The following is a 21385-nucleotide window of genomic DNA, read 5'->3' as shown; positions in this document are numbered from 1 at the left end:
TATGTTTGTCTCCAGTAACGTTATTTATTTCTTTTAGCATCATAAATCAAGAAGCTAAGGATAGATTGTCATCCAATTTTAAATGTTGGTATGTTTCTTTGATATGAACGAAGAAAGTTACTAGATTTTGGAGCATGGTGGCTTTCCATGGTACTGAAATGGACATCGCTTAAATGAACTACTGTACTTTGGCCAAATAGCACAGATTACGGTCACAGATCACACACACACACTCCTAACCCCCCATTTTTTAAACACTCCTCCCTAGCACCAATCGCTGGAGCTCTGAGCAACAGGTTTGGATGCAGAGTGGTGGTCATGGCCGGCGGAGTGATATCTTCGGCAGGATTCGTGCTCAGTCTGTGGGCCACATCACTCTTTCATCTTTACGTCACTGCTGGGTTTATGACAGGTGCCGTTTGTCTCATTTGTTACTTGCGAAGGACTCTAAACTATACCATTTACTATATCCATGGCTGTTAACTATATATTTACTAGTACTGAATGTGGACTATTTACTAGTACTGAATTGCATTATCATTACTGATAGAACTTACATTAGACTTTTTTCACTGTAGACTAACATTGTAACAAAGATATCAAAATCATGCTTGGTAGTCCTTCGGAGTCGATATCGAAATCATGTATATCTAATGAATTTGATAACCGTTTACGTTTTATCACATACTAGATGATTCCCCACCCTACCCTCCTTCCCCCCCATCTGCAGGGTTTGGAAACTCCCTGTCCTTGATGACTACTATGGCAACAATAGGACGATATTTCACCACTCACAGACTCCGCGCCAACAGTATCGCCGCTATAGGTGCCAGCGTCGTGTCTTTCGCGTTCCCTCCTTTATTCCAGTACCTGATGGACGAGTACACTTGGAGGGGTGCTTTAGTTATCATCGGAGGGATCGTTCTACAGGTAGCCGGGTTCGGGGCGTTAGTAAGGCCCATTGTGCTTAAAAGCGACGTCGTCACCACGAGTAGAACTCCAGAAAAGGTCAACGATTCTTCAACACAAAGTAGTAGATTGTCAGGAAACAATACAAGTGTAAACTTCACGAGAGAGAAGTATTCTTTAAGCAAAGTTATCTTAGACAAAATAGGCTCTGTCCTGGATATCAGTCTGCTGACAGAGTCACGTTTTTTGTTGTTTTGCCTCGCCGTTTTTCTGTTCGGATTCGGCCGGTTTGTTCCTAACATCTACATCGTTCCACGCGCGCGGGCCTTCGGGGTGGAAGAGTATCCCTCGGCTTTTCTGCTGTCCATCCTGGCCATAGGAGACATCGTGGGCCGAGGGTCGGTGGGTCTGCTGCCGGAGTGGCCGAGGTTCAGACGGGTGGACCAGTTCGCTATGAACTCGTTTCTCATGGGCTTCATCACCTTGTTCGCGCCGCTTGCGAAGAACTACGTCACCATGGCGGTGTACAGTGCGTCCTATGGTCTACTCATGGGCGGGTGTGTGCCGCTCCTGTACTCTGCTATTGCAGAAATCGGGGGAGCCAACAGGATGTCCAGCGCTCTCGGGATCATTATGTTCTTGCGAGGGATAGGAAACCTTGCAGGACCACCCTTTTCAGGTGAGTATTCTTTCAGCAGACGCTCACATATCATGATACTAGTATTTTTTAAAGTAGTAGTAGTATACCGTCATTAGTAGCCAAAGTCCTAGGCCTTGATCTATGCATCTTGGCTTATTGATGGCTCTTTGGCTGTGGTTAGTGATGTATTTTTTCCAAACTTCACTTGTATATTAGGTCTGTAGAACTTTTTGTTTCCTTGCTCTGCATGCTAGCAACATATCCAGCTAATACATATGTCATCATGTTGATGTTTTTGAAACATGGTTGACGTTTTTATGATTTTGTATTTTATGTTGCCTTTATTTGTATCAAACAGGTTGGCTGCGTGATATCACAGGCAGTTTCGACGCCACCCTGTTGGAAGGCGGTGGCTGCTTGGTGCTAGCCGGGCTGCTGCCGTATCTACTTCACCTGCGCGTGTTTCAACCCGCACAAACAGAGGACAAAGTCGGCGGACGTGAAACCGACGGCACCCGGCTGTCTCTGATGGCTGCAGAGCGAGAAGAATCGAACACAGCCTCTGCTCAAAATCATGAAACAATGGTGGTCATAAGGGAAACTTCCTTGTGAACTTGATGCAATGGACTCGATTATCACGAATAATAATCATAATGATATTGCAATGCTGTATATAGAGATTAAAATGTATGTCATTAAAATATGTTTCCATACTTTGTGGCGATACAAAGGGAGGACTGTATTTCTTGTGTGTTCGCTGTTAATGTGGAGACCGAGCAAAGACGCACAGCGGGCAAGGGAAGACCCGAGAGCAAGGGAAAGGGTCCGTTTTGACACAGGACCTTGCTGCATTGCAATGTAGCTTGTAAATTCTCCTCTTGTAGCCCGAGAGACTATCATAGCAGCTATTTGGCATTTTGAGTCTCTCTCTCTCTTCTCTATCGTATCAAAACCTTTCCAACTTTCCTCTCATCTGAGATACATAATGCAGGAACATACAACTGAACAACTGAACAGGGGCATGGGTAGAGGTCATCTTTATGTATTTTTTAAATACACTGTCATGTTGGGGGAAGTCCCATAGTCATTTCTAGACAGAAAAGCGTTTGTTTCTAGGTTGCTTCCAATTGTTTCACATGACAGAAACTGTCATCAAAAGGGAACTTCATGCCTGCGAGCGGGCAGTCCTGGACCTGTGCCCAATGACAAGGCGAAAGTTTGGATAGCGTAGTTCTCGTTTATGTGGCATATATATCGCGACTCTGCCGCAGATACTTCAGCAAGCATTAGAGGATGATGATAGCCTGTTAGAGATTTCTGTCTTAAAAAGCATCGGTGATGTCTATCTCGAGAAGGGACGGCTCAGTAAAGGAGGTAAAGACTTCACCAAAGCCTCGGCCTTGTACAACGCGGCCCTGGTGCGCTGTGCGGACTGGGACGGTAGACAGAGCCTGGTGCACCGCATCAAACGTACGGAGAAATGCTTCATGAGGTACGTGGCTGGTATCCATGATACTGCGGTCTCTCCTCGCAAGGATGACATTGCTCGTAAAGTACAACTGCAGAAGATAAGAGTCTATTGCAAAGAACAACTTCGGACGCTTTCTTCACGTGCCAACTGCCCCTATATATATAAAGACAACCCCATAGAGAGTGAAGAGGCACGAAATGCCGAAAGAAGACGAACAGAAGCGGTCAGGTCGCTGTACCACTACGTCACTGTCAAAATGAAGCAGTTCAGTGCTGACATGGTAGAAGAATGCATCGAAACGCTAGGCCCAATTCCGTGCCAGTATGCCATGGTAGGAATGGGGTCGATATGCCGGGAGGAAATGACGCCATACTCGGACCTGGAGTTCGCCATTTTGGTGGAAGAAGGGAAGTGCACGGATCAAACCAAGACCTACTTCCGCACCCTCACTCACTTGCTTCATTTGAAAGTTTTAAACCTAGGGGAGACGATCCTGCCATCCATGGCAATCAAAAGTCTCAATGACTTCAACAACAAGGAAACTGACTGGTACTATGACGATACGACACCTTGTGGATTCAGTTTTGACGGCTCCATGCCCTGGGCGAGCAAGACAGCCCTCGGCAGGGACCAAACCTCGTCCAAACCCGCCTTAGAACTCATCATGACTCCCAGCGAAATGGCGGAGCTGCAAAAGGACGAGCGATCAGTCAAAGAAGGGTACCATCTAGCTGATGTCCTCTGTAACGTGACTTTGATCTCAGGTGAGCAAACTTTGGTAGAGGCTTACAGAAGTAAGGTCCAGGAGTTGCTCGATCTTCCCTCACAAGTAAGACTCGGTTTGACAGTTAGGGCCCAGAGGGGGTTAGCATCCTTAGCAGGATTTTCCATAGCGAAGGAATCTATTTTGAAGCACCTTCCCGTTTTGGGCCGACCGGTCCATGTAAAGAAGGTTTTGTACCGTTTAGGTAGTTTGGTAGTGGAATCACTTGGTTTATTGTTCAACTGTACCGGAGAAAGTGTGGATAACACACTGAGAAATCTGTTGCAGATCCACGCTCTGACGCCAGAGGCGCACCATAATTTCAGTACAATAGTTGCCATTGTGGACGAACTACGTCTGCATACATACGTAGCAAACAGAGCACAACGAGGATTATTGGGATATAATGTTACAACGGTGAAAGACAGCAGGGTTTACAACACATTTGACCGCAAACACCACGTCATCTGGCGACGGTTGTTGTACACACTAATACCACTACATGTCTGTGTGAATAAGTTTCTCACTGCGGTAGACAGAGCAGTTCATGCTTCCGCCATCACGTCCGTCACAGGCAAAGGTGATATGATCGAGCTGTTACGCCATTTGATTGACATTTCTCGCTCTGCTTTTGACAAGGACACATATAGAGCTGATTTTTTCACTGCCCATTTAGTATCAATGATACTGAGCGACATTCCTCCTTCAGTTCGCCTACTACGTGATGACCCATCTGTCGTCAATTGCTGTGGCACATTGGTTAAGTTTTTCGAAGATTATTGGAATCTGAAAAAGATGACATATGTAGATACTCACACTTGTATTATGATGCTTTTATCTGGTGCCATCAGTGGCATCGACCATCGGGATAAACATATTATCAAGAGTACGCCGATGTTTGGGCTGGGTGTTATTTTTGTTACATTAATGCATTGCGTTGCTGCTCATACATTTTACCTCACAAGAGATTTGCTATTAGCACGTGAAATGCTAGACCTTGCCATTAACGAAGACAAGAACCGCATGTCCAGTAATTATCCCCTTGGGCATATTATGAGACAGGTTTCAAGCGAAGTTTGTTCGGTTATCAGTAGATTGTCGGCTGCTCTTGGTGATTACACGACTGCGGTTAAGTACGTCGTGGAAGAACTCCAGTTAATTCAACCCTTCAATAAGCGAGAAGATGAGATGCCAACTCGTTTCCTGCTGTGGAAAACGTACTCTGAGCTGTCCATGCCAGAGGAAGCAGAGAAGCACAGGCTACGGTGGATACACTGTTTGCATCCACTTTTGGTGGAAGCAGTGCTTATGCTTCAAAACCAGACTTCCCGTGATGATGCCCAAAGTAAAACCGTCGAAGAACGATTTCAGAAGTTTGAAGAATCTCTCCAAGCTGACAGAAGGGTCGTACCGTGGGACGTTGCCGTTTACGTGCTGAACTATTCGAAGCTGCTGGAAAATCAGAAACGTTATGTCGACGTCGACCGAGTGTACGATACAGCACTGAACAAACTACAGGCATGGAATTCTTCAAGTCCGAACTTCGACACGAAAGTGTATCCAAGAATGATCATATCACAGGCTGCATGCCTTTTCTACATGAGACAAGGCAATCACGGAAGATCTTTGGATTGCCTCCATAGTGTCCTTAGATACTCCACACTACTTCCCGTTGACCGTGTAGTCTGCGCCTGCAAGGATCACGCCACGATAAATTATGTACGCTTTTACACTGAAGCTCTGCATTTCCAACAAAATGCTGGCGGCAACAAAGACGTAAAGCATACTTTATTGAAAAACATCGGCGAAGTTTGCTCTATCGTATCGTTCCGCGCCACAGCGTTCGGGCCGAAGGTTGCCGACGCATGCGCAGACTGTGTATATGACTTGGGGGAGGCATTAGAGAACATGGGAGAAACCCTGGCAGCAGTAGAAATGTTCCATGTTGGACTGAAGATCTGTACCTCACAGGAATTCTTCAACAAAGCGCTTGTTTTTCTGACAGCCATGTTCAGAGCTCGTAGAATACCGATAATCCACTGTACATGCAATCGATAAGCTTGACAATAACGGAAAGTATAGTCCCCGGTATCGCAAAACACACAGGAGAGAAAACCACGTAACATATTACAGTCTTTCTTCTACCAAACGCTAGTACATGTAGCTCCCTATTACAAGGCCGAGTCACTGTACTTTATTATGTTACACTGTATTAGCCATGCAATTAATAATTACGACGTTAACGCTACATGCTCAGGATAATTGGGAAATACATGTAACGTTATATGTTGAATGTATTTGCTTTAGGAACAATACCACACTACCACTCACACAAAATATCATATAGATGCTTGTAAGTAATGCCAGCTCTGTGAATATCTTTTCAGTATGTATGTAGCCTTAAATTAGACTACGTTTCAAGACCAAGATGGTCATCATAAGAAATCCGCTGTTTTAGACGGACTGTTCCCCGGGACTTGCGCGTCCCTCGTCGTGTGCCTGTTGGTGGCGGAGAGCGGTGTCCGCACACAAGGCATCACGGGAGTGGTGACGGGCCAGGGTCTGCACGGGGGTGCCGGGAGCCGTACGGTTGTCGTCATCTGTAGATTTATGCAAATTTATATTACACCTTTTCGTGCCAATCTGAAATTGTATTCAACTTATAGCTATTGACATGTATGTATTGCAACTCTATAGCTATTAACATATATGTACATGTATTGCAACTCTATCCATGTCAATAAAAACATATGACGGCTCCCATCTAGGAATGAATCTATTTTTTTATAAAACCCATAGGATATAAGTTTGGGCCAATATTTATTATTTGCATGGTGCAGTACTCCATAGATCGGTAGTGTTGTTTTCATGATCTGAAGTAACGTTTTATGACCATGTATAGGAACCATTATAGTATATTTATTATTATTATACTCATATATCAAATTAAAACAAAAAGCAGACCTCCGTCAGGAGTATCCCGCTTCAGTCTGCCGTCTTGCAGAGACGAGGTGAGAGAGATCATCGCCTTCTCGGTGTCCCCGCCCCTGGTCTGTGGCCGCCCGTTCAGACGACAAAGCCCGCGCGCCAGCACAACAATGGCGGCCACCAGAACCAGAGGCACAGCCGCCATGATGAGGAATCCCAGCATCACCTCGTGGTGAGACAGTGTGATTTTGCCAGCGTCGGCGTCTGAAACGGAGACCGAAAAATAGCAATTTTGAGAAACATGTACAGCCAAAATTCGTCATAACAATCCTTTTTGGGCTATTGGATTACTTGATTTGAACTTAGGTGGTTTATTAATTTTTTTCTAATTTTAGATAGATAATTCTAATAATTAAGATTGGTATGCAAGTTCCGTACTTTTTGTGGCCGGTCATGAAAATTGGGTACGTTTCGATGCTAACCGAGCCACATTGTTCTGTACGATGTGTACATGTAGCTTACAGCTATTTAAGTCAGTATTACAGAATATCACACTCATGTTAAGCGACGGTCACAACTCGCCGTACGTGCTTCTGCGTGCTGTCTACGTGCAAAAACGTGGGCAAACGTACGGCATCCGTGCGTGGTGAGTACCGCCTCCGTACGGAATCCTACGGATTTGGGAGCACGCAGACACGCCGTAGAACCTTAAGTGCATGTAATACTTTTTCTACGTGCGGTCTGCGGATTTACCACACGTGCGTGCGAGTACGTGCGACGCGCGTGCCCCGTACAGCCTATGAGCGTGCAACGTACGGACTCCGTGAGTCTAACTTCACTATTCTCACGTGCAATTGCTGTACGGACAGCGCACGAAGCACGTCAGTGCCACGCACGGTGCTTGCGTCATCCGTGCTTACTCCTCACTTCCCAGTTGACCTGCTCAATGACCACGCAGAACACACGTGCACCATACTAGGTGCTCCGCACGTGCAACGCACGCGCAACGCACCTTATTTCTACAGTATATAAAGACGACTTGACGGGCGACTGCCAACTCGTCTCCAAGATGCCCAGGAAGGCTCAGAAGAAGTCTACCAGACAAGATCCAAAGAAACGGGCCGCGGAAGACACCAGGGCGGCTAGTGATGATGAAGTTAACAGGAGGTGCACGCACTTACAACGTGCGAGTGAGTAAGGAAATCGTGCGTACGCCGCACGTGTAGGTACGGCCTGTACGCGGCAACGTGGCAATCGCACAGAGATCGTACGTTGTAAGCACGTACAACTCACTTACCACTTGCGCAACGTACGATGCACGCAACCGCTGACGGTCAGGCGTGTCGTGCAGACCACGTACGTACACCTTGCGAGTGACGTACTCCCTCGGCCGGCCACCCTACGTTTGCAGAAAAAACGTAGCAGACGTAGCCACGACAAAAACGTACGGACAAAAAGCACGCACGGCGAGTTGTGACCGAGGCTTTAGATAGATGTCTAAAAGTTTAGAAGTGTACCTTCACCACGGTGGTGTTCCCCATGACGGGGTGCCGGGGTGGTCGTCTGTTCAGCCCGGGTCGTCTGCTGTTTTGCCAAATAGTCTGTAACAACCGTAAGGCAGACCATCAATATCATTGTTACAATCCAAAGCTAAATAGGCATTTGTGTTTCAACTCCTACCTCCTTAAAATGAGTCGATGATGAACATTACTGAATAGAACTAGCAAAAATTTTAAATGAGAAATAATGTGACAACAAAACCTGTAATGACAAGCGTTAACGCAAGTGGTATATTCTCCTGATCTATGTGTATGATTTTATTGTCTTTTGGGACTTCTCCCTGCGTCTTTGTTGGTTTAAGTCCCAGACTCTACGTAGCTCTAGGGGAAATCCCCTTGCATACATGGTGATACGTTTACTCTTTGTATGTGCAGTGCTTATATCGATCACGTGTAAGAAAAATCCCCTTACGTGGCTATTCATTGTCACTATGACATTGGTAAAGTCCCAATTGCGCATACATGTATTTTCGAATTCTACACAAAAACGTCTTTGACAGTGTTAAAATTGTCAGCACTTTGGTGATGTAAGTGCATCTTTCCATACTTTCTCGCAAATATGAAAATGCGCTTGAAAATGGCAATTTAAGGTCGTAAGCTTGATATTTGTCATATTGAATGCAGACTGTGGGCGGCAGGTGTAAGCATACGGGCATGTACAGGCTTGCATTCAGCGCAAACACACTGTGAACATCAAGGCTAGTACAACATACACAGTCCCGGTCGGAATGTAGACCACTCATCCAGGTGCAAAGAAATCCAAGCCTAACGTGACATCTGTAACTTAAACTAAGACTTTAAAACGTTCGTTATGTAGCACACAATTCTGATTTTCTATCATCATCTTGTTTCGAATTTTAATTTTTATTGAGACGGCATATAATCAAATTACATTTCCAACGGGATTTAGATGTTTTGAGTACAATATTTTGGATAATATTATTACGTAAAAATAAGTACAAAATATAGATACCTGGACACTTTTCCCGACATTCGTCCATCGTGCCCCTGGCCTGTTCGCAGAGCAGCCTGCAGGGCTCGCAATTTCGGGTGAACCGGTCATAGTAGCGGTCCACACCGCACTGTCCGCCATCCTGGCCAGAGATAGGTCGCCCTGACGACGCTATCAGCAAAATGACCAGGAGGAGGTTAGACCATATTTTTATGCGGTGAGTCATCTTGAAATTTTGTGTGTGTTGGACTGGGTATGTTTTACTGAGCTGCGACACTTGCGTCTTCTTGGTAATGTGTTACGGGAAAACCCAGAAGGCGAATGGGAATCCCCTGAAATCACGTGCCTAAGGCGTGCACACGCCTTTTATGTCCCACTGATATGTTACACAATAATAAGAGAATTTTCAATTGCCGCCTCTGCATCTGAGTACGTTTACATTACGCTCACACAATGTTGTGAATTCCGTATACGTGATGTGACCTTCACTGTACTTCGTATTCTGTTTCAAGTGAAGTCAAATGATTGTGGTAAAACTATACTTCTTTTGAATCGCCATTTACACCATAACGAAGGGTTGTAAATCTCATTGTTTATTTGACAACTTGACATTATTGTAGGGCTTTTCTTATGAAGGTTCTAAAATGCACATGACTTTGTCGTTCATGTACAGAAATATAAACGAAGACATTCACGTCTAGCGACGTCTGGCGGAATACCTTTTAAGTACACTTACACGCTTTGTACACTACATTCAACACTTATTTACACGCCCTCTGTTCCTCAACTCCAAAAACTAAATTATACAGCAATTTACTAATGCTAAAATATACAGAATTTTGCTTCACAGCATCATCTCAACTTCATTAATGTTTTCAATCCAGAAGTTTTATACAAGCATTCAATATCATAAAAACTATAAAGAAAATTACTACGATTTCATTATCTTTATCGTTACAATAAAACTAATATAGGAAATACGTAATATAGTATAAGTATACATATAACTACCACAATTCAGACCGTTAATACACAAAATAATTCATCTCTCAATCAAACAGTACACAAGATTCTTTACTAATAGTATGAACCGATGACCACAAATGTTTAGTTATGGAGTTTAGGGTAACCAAATTGTATCCTCCCCATCTCTACGCAACAAAACCCAGATTTTTTTTTAAATTTCCCACTCAGACATCAGACTCTGATGAGCTTCTGCGTCCCTCGTCGTGAGCTTGCTGGTTCCTCAGGGCGTCCTCTACATTCAGGCGGTTGTGTGAGGGGTAGCGACTGGCGTTCTGTACCGGGAGGGAGAGGTTGGTCTCAACCGTTTCTTCACCTTTGAAGAGACACAAAGACGATAGGTACAGAAAAGCCATTACTGTATGACTCTCGTGTTATCATTACACCTGGCACGATATAAAGGTGTATTGTTTAATTAACACCAGGGTTCAACTGATTATCACTTGCTTGAGGCTGGAAAGGAAGATTGTAAATGCGACCTTTTCTTGCGTAAACGAGTTTTATCTTTCACTGTTAGGACTTCAATCTCAGTTTTTCTACTGTTCTTGTTTGTATGAAAGCCATGGCTACAGCGAAGCATTGAATACGGGCTGACGGATTGGCAATTCTAAGGGTTACGTCCGACTCGGTTAAATGAAACTTGGAAGGGGATCAGGATGACATGCAACGTTAAAGGTTTCTAGCAATAACCTACCTCCTTCTGGGTGGTCTCGCACATTTTCTTCCGTGGGTGGTTCCACTTGCACGGCAATGCCGGCATTGGCAATGGGAGATTTGGGTGGGAAGGAGTTGTAGTAACTCTCCTCGTCCAATCGCTTCCTTCTAGCCTGTAGAAGGTAGCAGCTTCCGCCGATCACAGCAAGTGTGGCTACCGCGGTCAGGGCTACGAGGGTGTAGATTATGAGTCGGAGGCTGTCGTTGATGGCACTTAGTTGGGTTGCAATTTGAACTGTGTGGATGAAAACGACAAACAACGTAATGGTTACCATGAAATTGATGAATGCGCCGTAATTCCAATTTTTATAATTCCGGGCACTATAAAACCACTACCGTACCATATAAACAAGGCTAATTGAGGACTTCGAATTCTCAAGAATGTCTTGAACACATGAAGTGCTCAAGGGATTACTGATGCTGTAGTAGTTAATTACTTTAAATTTACCGTTTTATGAGAGTTGACGTTATACCCCCCTCCCCACCTGTGAGAAGTCAAGGTCAGCAGTCATTACGTACCATTGTCGACCCGGACTGCCTCTCCTGCACCGTGACCTTGACCCCCGCTGTGACCGTGACGGGGCCTGTAAACAGGTGTTGTTGTCTGCCGTTGCACAATGGCCAGGTAATCTGTCAAACACAAACAAAAAGGTTACAGAAAGGCAGCAACATATTCTTGCCAACGTAACTAACCCCGATAAGTCTAATTCACCTCCCAGTGTGGCAAAGCAATAAGTTTTGCTGTTAAAGGTTTGTCCAATTGGAGTCCATTACGTACTATTTGACTTGGCTAAGAGTCAAACTCACTCGTCATAATCTCAACGGGGGAGGTCCCAGGGGAAAGTCCACTGGGAAATCCCCAAAAGTTACGTAAGGTAATTTCCAGCACTAAAATGAAAATTACCATAAAACAATTGCTCGTTTAAATGGGCAACAGCAGGGGTCAGTGTTATCAAAATCAGTTATTGGCCAAAAGCAATTGGAAAAAAGGTAGCTAAGATTGACAAACAAGAATCCAGAAACACGTTGAAAAAATAATTTTCAAGACCAGCCCGTTTTAAAGTTTGCCCAACAGTTGTTTGCGAAATAATATGTTTCAACTATTTGGGGGCCTACCAAAATATTGTTGCCGTATTATTATTATTATATGACTCTTATTTATACACTTACTCTTATCTTCTAATTGTATATTTTCTTAATTGCGAGCATCAAATTGTAACTACGTCATACAATCAAATGTTCACAGTTACAGCATCTGTGTTCATTAATCATTCACGTTTTGGAATAATGCATGGATTTTTACGGTCTATAACACTTCAAAATACCAAATTTAATGTTCCTTGACGTGATTTTACTTACCTCCACATTTACGCTCACATTCCTCCATGGTGTCCCGTGCCACCTCGCACAGCAGGCTACACGACTCGCAATTCCTGGTGAACTCGTCATAATACTTGTCCACGGCGCACTTTCTGTCCTGTCGTTCTTTGGAAGAGCCCTCTACGAGCCCATTGATGATCAGAACAGAACAGACGATTATCGAGAGATGACTCATACCAAGAGAACGCGCCATGCTTGGTCTGTATGCTCTTGTGCTGTTACGAAATGATTTTGCTGCGTACAAGATCCTGGGTGCTTTGATCCTGTGACTTGATTATACATGGAAAGTACCCAACTCACTGGGAATCCCCTTACCAAACAAAATACAGTATTGCTTACACTGCTGTACATGTATTGCAACTTGTCACGTTTGCGTCAATTTGCGGAAAATTTTCCAAACGTATATGAAGTTGAGCATTAGGTTTTCAAAGGGTTAAAAACGAATCACGCTGTCAAATATTTAGTTTGAATTCTTCTGACGTGGAACAAAATCAAATGCATCACGAGATCGCTGCGTGTTCAAGAGAAGGGGAAATCCCACAAGCGCAAGCTCGGGAATTCACCAGGCACGTGACGTGTTCCAGTCTTATGAACAAATACTTTACTTTAATGCTATAATAAATGCTATCTCACATAAATGCTATCTCACAAACTGTTGTCCAGTTGCGAAAATGTGACATTCAAGACATTTTATGATAAAGATTTTCATGCTACCGTATTAAATGTAACACATATGTATAAACACTGTTTGTAGAATGTACGTGTAGTTGCTTCAACTGGATTTCGCCAGTTTGAACCAGAATCAGGACACGTCAGGAACCCCCGCCTATTTCAAAGTACAACAGGTGGTTAGGTGAGTCTCATGAATATTCATGAGGCAAATTACTAGGTCAAGGGTCATTCCGCAAGACCTGTGTTTCCTGTGTAAGCCGGTACTCTAAACAAAACTAGCCGATCGTGTTTTCGTATGTCACCCACTATTTATCGAAGGAAGCAGAACAAATTTACACCAAAGATCCAGTTTTACTACATAAGTGTTTATGAGAATCCTGTCTGATTGGCCAAGAGGCAACGTATGGAGTGGTCTGACTTATTTTGGGAATTCAATCTCCAAGCAGATCACGGTTGTGTGGAAGGTTTTTGACAAGTTTTGTTTTGTAATGGTCGAAACTCTCAGAGTGGCTGAGAAGTCTGTGAAGTCTGGCTGCCGGAAAAAAATACGATCTTACACCCCAACATCTGCTTGGAGATGGTGTATATATTCCATGGACACGCCCTTTTTTGTATGTCGTATTTTAACAGGTAAACTTTCTAGTACAAGCGTACAAAGTACAAAGTACAAAGTAGTACAAAGTATAAAGCGGAATTCAGTACATAATCTAAAGAAAACTAGAATTGCCACAGTACCTTACTTAGCTGCAAACGACCCGCTTCAGTAAATACCAAGTATTTGTACGGGATGTTTGAGAGTGGCAGCTATTGTGACACCTGTGGCCTTGAAAAGCACTGAGTTTTACAGTGTCATTTTACACACCTAGAATTACTTGGCTGTAGAATAATTCTTCAATGCTCATATGCACTTAACAACGTTGGCATATACTAGTATAAGAGTATTAAGAAACTCTATTCGTTTGCTTTAGCCAAGCTTTAATGCCAATTGGGGTAAAATTACACCTGACGAACGGGGTATACTGACCGGAAATGACGTCATTCTACGGTTGACTGGAACAGACAACACCGCTGAAATGCTCAAGGAGTAACCGGTGGAGACAAAGATGGCAGCTGTATCTGGAAATTCACTTTGGACAACACCTCTTTCTTCATCATCGCTGCTCTTACCGACCACGTTGATCGCGGTTGTCTCTGCTCTAACAAGGGTATCGGCCACTCCTGTTGACTGCGACTACGATCAACAATTCCATGTCGATAGAGAAGAAGATGGCGACATATTCACCAATCCCTGCCAGTACGTCGAACCGAATAACCAGCGGCACTGTCACGACGACTGCTCGGCGAAGGAAGCAAACTTCTTTGGGAAGTTTACGTTTGAGGGCGGCGTGGAACAGTGCGCCTGCAAGTGTCGACAAAACACTCACGTATTCGACGTCAAGAGACAGGTGTGCAGCAATACGGATATATCCGCAGGTAAGAACTCGAGAAAGTCACCATGTCTTTTGTTAAAAAATGAAGTACATGTATAACAGGTAGCTAGCTGCCTTGTAAGAATACTAGTACGTATATTTGTCTTAAGACAGACATACTTTTTAAAAACGATATGTATAGGTTTATTTAGAATCTTGTTTGGCGCAGACACCTTACCCATGGCATGCATGGTAAACTATGCCGTTCTATTTCATTGAACCCAATGGGAGAAAGACTGGCTATATTCTTGCACTGGAATGCCTATGTAGGTCATGCTATTATTTACACTGTTGTAATGACAAGGACGGGCTATGTACTATAAGTATATGTTTGCAGTAAGTAACTTGAATGTAGGGCGCACGTTTATTTGTAAGAACGTTGGTGGTTGCGTGACCCGCGAGTGAGTTAGCGTCCTGGCAACTGATCCACTCATACAAGTCATAGCCTACTCAAAATAAGGTTGAGTAAGTCCTTCAGACCCGGCTGTGTTTAGAGAGGAACAATGAGGGGACTACGCGCCGATAAATATAGGTGGAACCAAAAAAGAGACACTACAAAAGAAGTCCCTGAACATGTCACGCTATACAACTGGAAGTTTGCAAGACGTATGGACGTTTTGACCGATAGAAAAGACTATATTTTACTACCTGTAGTGCGTCCACTTTACTTTTGAACCACCTGGGATATCGGACTAGTTATGGGTATATATAGTTCCGTCTTCGTCCATTTTTTTCCTGAAGATGGCGTGAACCATGTGTATGAGTTAGCTCCAAAACCCATGAACAATATTAATCATGAAGCTAGCAAAAACCTGCCACAGTGCTGTACTTCATTTCCTCCATTAGCCCCGCGGTAATACAAAAATAACTTTGGTAAATCTTAAAAGACTTGGGCAAGAAGGCGCGACTCAATAGTGCATCCACTGTTATTTCTTACTTGTCTGCACTAATTTGTTTGTTTTTATGTGACATGTATGTGGGTGCAATATCAAAGGTGTGTTCTAAGACGCTAGTAATGTAATCATGTGCATAAAAAGTTCCGGCATTTTGCAACTACATGTACATTGCATTTGTCTGATTCAGTCTTCCGTGACTGGGCGGGGTCACACTACGCACTGTTTGGCCATGGTGTCACCCAAAATACCTACACTGTAATCCCCCCTTCACGACTCACTGTGCCATACTTGTGTATTGTACATGGAATAGTCAGAATGCTTTTTTTTCGGATGACGTGTTGGTAGTTAGTTTACAACATTTTTAGACAATCTACTATTTGGAAACTGGTTACACTGAATTTAACATTTAAATAGTTAGTAACGTTTTATGTTCGTGAGATATGTGTGACATGTGTAATATGCATGATTTCATGTTTGAACTTTGGAAGACTAGCCATTGGCTGAACGTCATCTTGACATGATAAAGGAAAGGACATGTGTTCTATTTGTCTGTAGGTAATTATGACAACCAGACATGTCAGATAACGGTTGGAGACGCTCTCTACCGGACCCTTGAAATCCCCACCGGCCAGTCGTCAGTTTTCCTCCAGCCCAGGATCGCTCTACATGCCGGCGGCAATGTTGTGACGCAAGCGGAGTCATGTCAAGTCTCAGACGAGTTCTATTTGGACAGAAGAGGGGTGTGGCCGTTAAACCACATCTTCAGCTACAGCGCGACCAGCGGGCCATTTTTCCAGCTGAGAGCACGTTCAGATGGATACATGTACATCAGGGTTAGTGTTATGTACCATGGATGTTCATTAGCTTTACTGGTATAGGTCCATTAGCTTTAATGTTTATATACTCATCCTTATGTAAATGTATGTATGGACTATTTTCAAGACGTCTAGGTGCCCATCAGTATAATGGTTACACCAAACAGCCAGAATACATAGTTTGTTTTTCAAAAGTTTTTTTTTAAATTCGAAAGTGTTTTTATTTCAACATGATATACATTTTCATAAGTTGAAGGCATTGTGCTCTGTAACATTTTATACAGTACACGTTGATGTCTGATTTATGACAAAAATCATATACCCAGACGAACTTTCCGATTACGTTTCAACTACGATTCTTTGCTTCTGATTGTATCTTTGGTCTTTTCACTATTAAACCTTAAGTGAACCTCATGATCTGTTTGAGAAGAAGTGTTAAAGAATTGATTTTAGTTTTGTTCCTGAGTGATGATTGTTGATGACTTCTTGCAGTGGATGGGTCCCGCCCACCTGTCTCCCTGTCTGGACGGGCTAGTCTTACAGCTGGCCATCTCGTGTAACTCCAACCCTCGGCAGACGTGTGTTAGCTTCAAGTTAGACGGCACGGCTATGTGTAAGGCCATGTTGATTTGATTATATGGATGACATCCTCTGGGAACCCCAAAACTGATGCGCGCGTGCGAATAAAAAAAGTTTTGCAAAAAAAAAAGTTGCTTTCACTATGAAATCTACGTGGTCATGAATGTTGAACAAATGGCACAGAATATGTTATGGCGAATAATGTACTCTTCGAATTCATTTCTTTACTTTTTTGTCTTTTTTCCTTTGATTTTGGCATTCTACGACATTGGTATCGTTTCTAAATGTTTTCCTTGCAACTTATGGTATATTTTTGCTCATTTAGCAACTGTTTTGCACGATTTACAGTATGGTTGAAAACTTCTTTTTTTTTTTGGAAACGGCCGAAAATTCATGCGCTCGCGGATGTCATCCATATAATCAAATCAACATGGCCTAAGTAGAACTTACAAATATTGAACATTGCCTTTTCAAGAATGATTTCAATTATTCGTGAAAATGTTTACTGTTCAAGATATGTTGAACTGCGACGTTATTTCATATACCAAATTTTCTACATAACATGTATGTAGCATTGTTTTATATTTATATACATATTTCAAAACATGCTCATGTCAAAGTTCAGCTGATTGTCAGATTCTTATGATCTTTTTCAATTGTTAACATAGATGACTACCAGTCGGGATCATCTCCCTGTCTTCTTGCAACTGACTCCACGGGATCGGGTACGTGTAAGATAAAACACTAAAGACTCCTACAAAACTATACACAACAAAAGATGCCGGCGCCTTCCTGCAACATACATGTATAGTAACATTTTCATGTACGTAATTTCATAATGAAATAATAAAACAAGGGCGCTCGCTGCTTGCGGAGAAAATCTTTCACATATTAGAGTGATGACTGGATGCCTTTATCCTGCTGGTGTGTTACGCCGAAAGGCGGTTATACCGGCTATACAGATACAAATACAGATCCAGGGTCCGGCCTGAGTCCGATGTCCCGGACACACGCAAACCCGGTCTTGACCAGCCAAGTTACAGGGACGCCAACACCATCACGTCCACCGGCATCGAACAGTGAGTCTATACATCAACATGTTCCGCTACTATATACCGGGTCGGCTGTCGACAAAGATGCTAATGTTGTAATAACAAATCTACGTATGGAATCCACCGTTTTATGTCTTATAGTTCAGATTATCTGTAACACATAGTCTATACCCTTTGCAAAGTATAGTAGATATTTGCTGCATTTTCCATGTACCATTCAACTTTGAAGGTAAATTAAAATGTTTCGAACAATAAATCAGTATAATGATGTGCGCATCTTGGCATCATTTTCTCCCTAGATCTGTGCACTCGATTTTCCATCTTCTTTTGTTAATGTACAGGTAATCTAGCGATGATAATTGGTGTTGCGGTGGGCGCAGTTCTGGCTCTAGCAGTGATAGGTGTCAGCGTGGCATTCCTGTTCTACAGGGCTGGGAAAGTTGCAGGGTAAGTTTTCATTCTGCAAGTAAGTCGACTACGCAAACTGTTTCCAGTCGTTGCGCAAAGCGATTATTGTTGGTAGCGCTAATTCCTGAACGCTTCATTCTGTTGTGTGGATTTGTGTAGACGAATTCTTTTGACATCTAGTGTACAGATACTTTTACTGATATAAATGTATTAACTTCAGTGAGACTGTTTCATTATTAATTTATAATGCATCACTGTAACCCACGTATTTGTTTTACTGCAATTACACAATATACAATGCTACTTGATGAGTCATCTTTATTGTGACTTTCCTCTGCTCTTTTAGGAGACAACGAAGCACAATGAGAACTAACCTGGTACGTGTGCTTACTTTTTTTTTCAAGTTTATGTTAAAGCTCACAGATACATATTTCTTTGTGTCTCACCTTAGACGTCTCTATTCCAATGTCGAAAGCACCGAACTGGAGGACATAAACTAGACGAGAAAGGAACAAAGAAGGTTGAAAGTATAAAGAAAGAGTGAATGAAACAAATAAAGAGCGCATTAACACGTTTGAATGCGTAAAGCCCTTGTCTTTCATTTGCTTGTTTGCTTTGGGATAATGAATCGCTTCCCTTCGCTTGGGTGATTCCTTCCATAGGGGAAATGTGTTACGTAGCAACTTTCATGTGCCCAAAATCATGGAATAACATTTTCATACGTACATTACTTATAAACCTACTTTATGTACCCCATTGCTCATGTCTAGCAATGTACAATGTCCTATTATGGAGGTCTGGAAATATTTACATGAACATAAACAAACTTCTTGGCGAAGGAAATAAGTTTCTTTTCCTCTGTGTACCTGCAGCCAGCCAGTGCAAGGAAGAAGGACGGCGTGGCAAACCCTGCCTACTCGTCACAGGCTAGTCAGAAGGGCGCGAACGTCCCCCCACCCGTCCCGCCACGTCCGGGGGAAGAGCCCAACTACTACAGCTCCGCCGACCCAGAGGACATCTACATGGAGCTCGATGGAACTCAGCAGCGCAGCCTGTATAGAAAAGGCACATCGCAAGGTGGCGCTTATACCTCATTGAATGCAACTTCACCGGCGGAGAAAGACAAGGGAGATGCCAGCAAAGGCCCCGAACCGCCCGCACCGCCACCGGTCGGTTCTATACCAGGGTACGAGGGTGTGTATGTGGATCCACAGCCCGGGGAGGCAGGTCTTCCCGCTGATGCAGACTATGAAGGCTACATCGTGCCAAAATCTGAAGAAAATGAGTACTTGGACCTGAACGGAGGGTCTTCAAACTTGTGATAAACGCCCATGGTTTATTTATGGCGCCTTTTACATGAAAACAAAGCTGGGGAAAGCGTAATTTTGACAAACTGTACTCACCCTTGAGTCTATGGTGTTCATTAGGTCGTTGAAGGTTCTTGATATATCTGTGTAATGTACTTATCATCTTAAATGTTGCAATATGTAAGATTTTGATACTGTATATATTGTGGTGAAAGAATCTTAAATTTGATGAAACAATATTATTACTATGTATATACAAACATACTACTGCTGGAAGTATTGCTACGTAGAATCATTAGTAGAACGCATAGGGTAACCTCGCGTTTTTGCGGTTTCTTTGACATTCCCAATCCTGTATCGGCAATCAGATCATCTTATTTATTCTGCTCTCTTCTGTACAAAGTAAATTAACAGAATTGACAAATTGAGGTGCAGAAGACCATGCTGCAATATGGTCATTTCTTGAAATTCAATAACAAAATGTCAGCGAAGCAATGTTGGAATATCTCGTTGTCTTTAGTTAGGGCGTGGTAACATACATGTTAGGTCATGCTTCCATGGATGTGGTTTACAAAAAGGTGGCATGCATGGTGGCTTTGAAAAGGTGCCCTAACATGAACACCTGTTCAACCATGCCATCCATTACTTATTCATGTGGAGAATTTACAAATGAATAAATAAAAGCCTTCAGACTTCTGACAAAAAAGATGAAATACGTAGATCCTTGTGCTGATGATGTCTCTCACAGTTCAGAGTGTACACTACTTGTTGTCACGTAAACATGATGAAATGAAGCGTTTCCCGTGTTTTCACCCTTCCTTTGTCATACAGGATAACGACCTGCGTGTACATATCGTTCAGCACTAAAGACATCTGCGTTTGCCTGTGTGTGGATGGCGTTCAGCACCAAGGACAAATGCGCTTTCCTATGTGTGAGTGGTGTTCAGCACCAAGACTTGGTACATTTGCCTGTGTGTATGGTGTTCAGCACCAAGGACAGGTGCGTTTGCTTGAGTGTGGATGGTGTTCAGCACCAAGGACAGGTGCGTTTGCTTGAGTGTGGATGGTGTTCAGCACCAAGGACAGGTGTGTTTGCTTGAGGGTGGCATTCTTCTGTCCGCAAAAGCATTACAGACAGTTTATGACTATTAAAATGAACTGTTTGAAACGTGTTCAATACAAGACCTTAGACATACTAGTAACTTTCTTCTGTAATTCGTGACTTACAAAATACGCCTTCAAATATTGTAAACAAGAAGCAAGTTGTAAACATGCAATATGTAAGCATGCAATATGTAAAAAAACAAAACACATGGACACCTTACAAGCGTATGTGTGGTTATTCTTATTCACTTTTAATATTGATAATTTAACTTTTCGCTCGTATAGTTATACATATAATATAGTTTTAGGTGGTTTTGCACTAGATCTACACAGATCTATACAGGTATATAAATAATATGCACAAATATATATGCACCGTTATACCCATATATAATATCAAGGTTCTCTGCTGAGTATTACAATTACCAAGCATATCACATGTGAGCTAACGCATTTAAAACATCAAACTTTGTCTCCTATCATAAAATGATTTTAAAAAACGGCAGTTTAAGGTTAAACCACTGACAATTTTGGGGGGATTTTGTTCTTTCACAGTTTTGCCTTGCCGACGGCAATAGCCTTGTAGACGTCCGAATCTAGCGGAACGTACGTCTTCTTAGAGTCGTCACGAATGTACAGAGAATCCGTGACAGCGTTTGGATCAAATCCATCCTTTACCAGTTGTGTCTTGGTCTGTTTGAGCGTGCTGGTGTGGTACACGTCTTGGGGTAAGGCGGAGGGAAC

General features: G+C 42.9%; 6 protein-coding genes across 7 annotated transcripts in view; 3 read left to right on the top strand and 3 right to left on the bottom strand.

Moving 5' to 3' along the window:
- Window positions 1-2200, top strand: part of LOC109474916 (monocarboxylate transporter 13-like) — a 13257-nt gene extending 11057 nt beyond the window's left edge. The window contains exon 5 of the mRNA XM_019775406.1: window positions 1908-2200. Within this exon, the coding sequence (XP_019630965.1) occupies window positions 1908-2161 (254 nt within the window). The 3' untranslated portion in view covers window positions 2162-2200. The remainder of the gene's footprint in view (window positions 1-1907) is intronic.
- A 1157-nt stretch (window positions 2201-3357) lies between these two features.
- Window positions 3358-5868, top strand: LOC109474781. The gene has a single exon (XM_019775142.1). It carries the CDS (start codon window positions 3358-3360, stop codon window positions 5839-5841), a length of 2484 nt encoding a protein of 827 aa, XP_019630701.1. The 3' UTR covers window positions 5842-5868.
- On the bottom strand, window positions 5853-9662 carry LOC109474937. The gene is made up of 4 exons (XM_019775433.1): window positions 9244-9662; window positions 8229-8312; window positions 6748-6975; window positions 5853-6383 (listed from the first exon to the last, which is right to left on the bottom strand). Exons 1-4 carry the CDS (start codon window positions 9446-9448, stop codon window positions 6238-6240), a joined length of 663 nt encoding a protein of 220 aa, XP_019630992.1. The 5' UTR covers window positions 9449-9662; the 3' UTR covers window positions 5853-6237.
- Window positions 9663-9784: 122 nt separating this feature from the next.
- LOC109474934 lies at window positions 9785-12703 on the bottom strand. The gene is made up of 4 exons (XM_019775431.1): window positions 12319-12703; window positions 11479-11589; window positions 10940-11194; window positions 9785-10561 (listed from the first exon to the last, which is right to left on the bottom strand). Exons 1-4 carry the CDS (start codon window positions 12530-12532, stop codon window positions 10413-10415), a joined length of 729 nt encoding a protein of 242 aa, XP_019630990.1. The 5' UTR covers window positions 12533-12703; the 3' UTR covers window positions 9785-10412.
- A 1321-nt stretch (window positions 12704-14024) lies between these two features.
- On the top strand, window positions 14025-19921 carry LOC109474912. Of its 2 annotated transcripts, none has more exons than XM_019775396.1 (8): window positions 14025-14484; window positions 15932-16209; window positions 16684-16804; window positions 17439-17495; window positions 17712-17849; window positions 18164-18269; window positions 18577-18607; window positions 19103-19921. In XM_019775396.1, the coding sequence occupies exons 1-8, from the start codon at window positions 14115-14117 to the stop codon at window positions 19550-19552; spliced, it is 1551 nt and encodes a 516-aa protein (XP_019630955.1). In that variant the 5' UTR covers window positions 14025-14114; the 3' UTR covers window positions 19553-19921. The 2 variants fall into 2 exon arrangements, with proteins under 2 accessions (XP_019630955.1, XP_019630956.1); XM_019775397.1 differs by having other exon boundaries at window positions 17751-17849; window positions 19103-19918.
- Window positions 19922-21190: 1269 nt separating this feature from the next.
- LOC109474780 (very long-chain acyl-CoA synthetase-like) overlaps window positions 21191-21385 on the bottom strand; it is a 6180-nt gene continuing 5985 nt past the window's right edge. Inside the window, exon 4 of the mRNA XM_019775141.1 lies at window positions 21191-21347. Coding sequence (XP_019630700.1) covers window positions 21191-21347 — 157 coding nt within the window. The remainder of the gene's footprint in view (window positions 21348-21385) is intronic.

The sequence above is a fragment of the Branchiostoma belcheri genome, unplaced genomic scaffold (genome assembly GCF_001625305.1).
Source record: "Branchiostoma belcheri isolate BF01 breed outbred unplaced genomic scaffold, Haploidv18h27 scaffold32, whole genome shotgun sequence".
NCBI classification, from domain to species: domain Eukaryota; kingdom Metazoa; phylum Chordata; class Leptocardii; order Amphioxiformes; family Branchiostomatidae; genus Branchiostoma; species Branchiostoma belcheri.
This window is presented reverse-complemented; position numbering and strand designations above follow the sequence as displayed.

Coding starts and splice junctions, on each gene's coding strand:
- LOC109474781 (XM_019775142.1), top strand. CDS start 3,358: ATGGGGTCGATATGCCGGGAGGAAATGACGCCATACTCGGACCTGGAG.
- LOC109474937 (XM_019775433.1), bottom strand. CDS start 9,448: ATGACTCACCGCATAAAAATATGGTCTAACCTCCTCCTGGTCATTTTG. Junction 8,313..9,243: donor ATGTCGGGAAAAGTGTCCAG/GTATCTATATTT, acceptor CGGTTGTTACAG/ACTATTTGGCAAAACAGCAG. Junction 6,976..8,228: donor GGAACACCACCGTGGTGAAG/GTACACTTCTAA, acceptor TCTCCGTTTCAG/ACGCCGACGCTGGCAAAATC.
- LOC109474934 (XM_019775431.1), bottom strand. CDS start 12,532: ATGGCGCGTTCTCTTGGTATGAGTCATCTCTCGATAATCGTCTGTTCT. Junction 11,590..12,318: donor ATGTGAGCGTAAATGTGGAG/GTAAGTAAAATC, acceptor TGTGTTTGACAG/ATTACCTGGCCATTGTGCAA. Junction 11,195..11,478: donor GGCAGTCCGGGTCGACAATG/GTACGTAATGAC, acceptor TCATCCACACAG/TTCAAATTGCAACCCAACTA.
- LOC109474912 (XM_019775396.1), top strand. CDS start 14,115: ATGGCAGCTGTATCTGGAAATTCACTTTGGACAACACCTCTTTCTTCA. Junction 16,210..16,683: donor ATGGATACATGTACATCAGG/GTTAGTGTTATG, acceptor GACTTCTTGCAG/TGGATGGGTCCCGCCCACCT. Junction 17,850..18,163: donor ACGTCCACCGGCATCGAACA/GTGAGTCTATAC, acceptor GTTAATGTACAG/GTAATCTAGCGATGATAATT.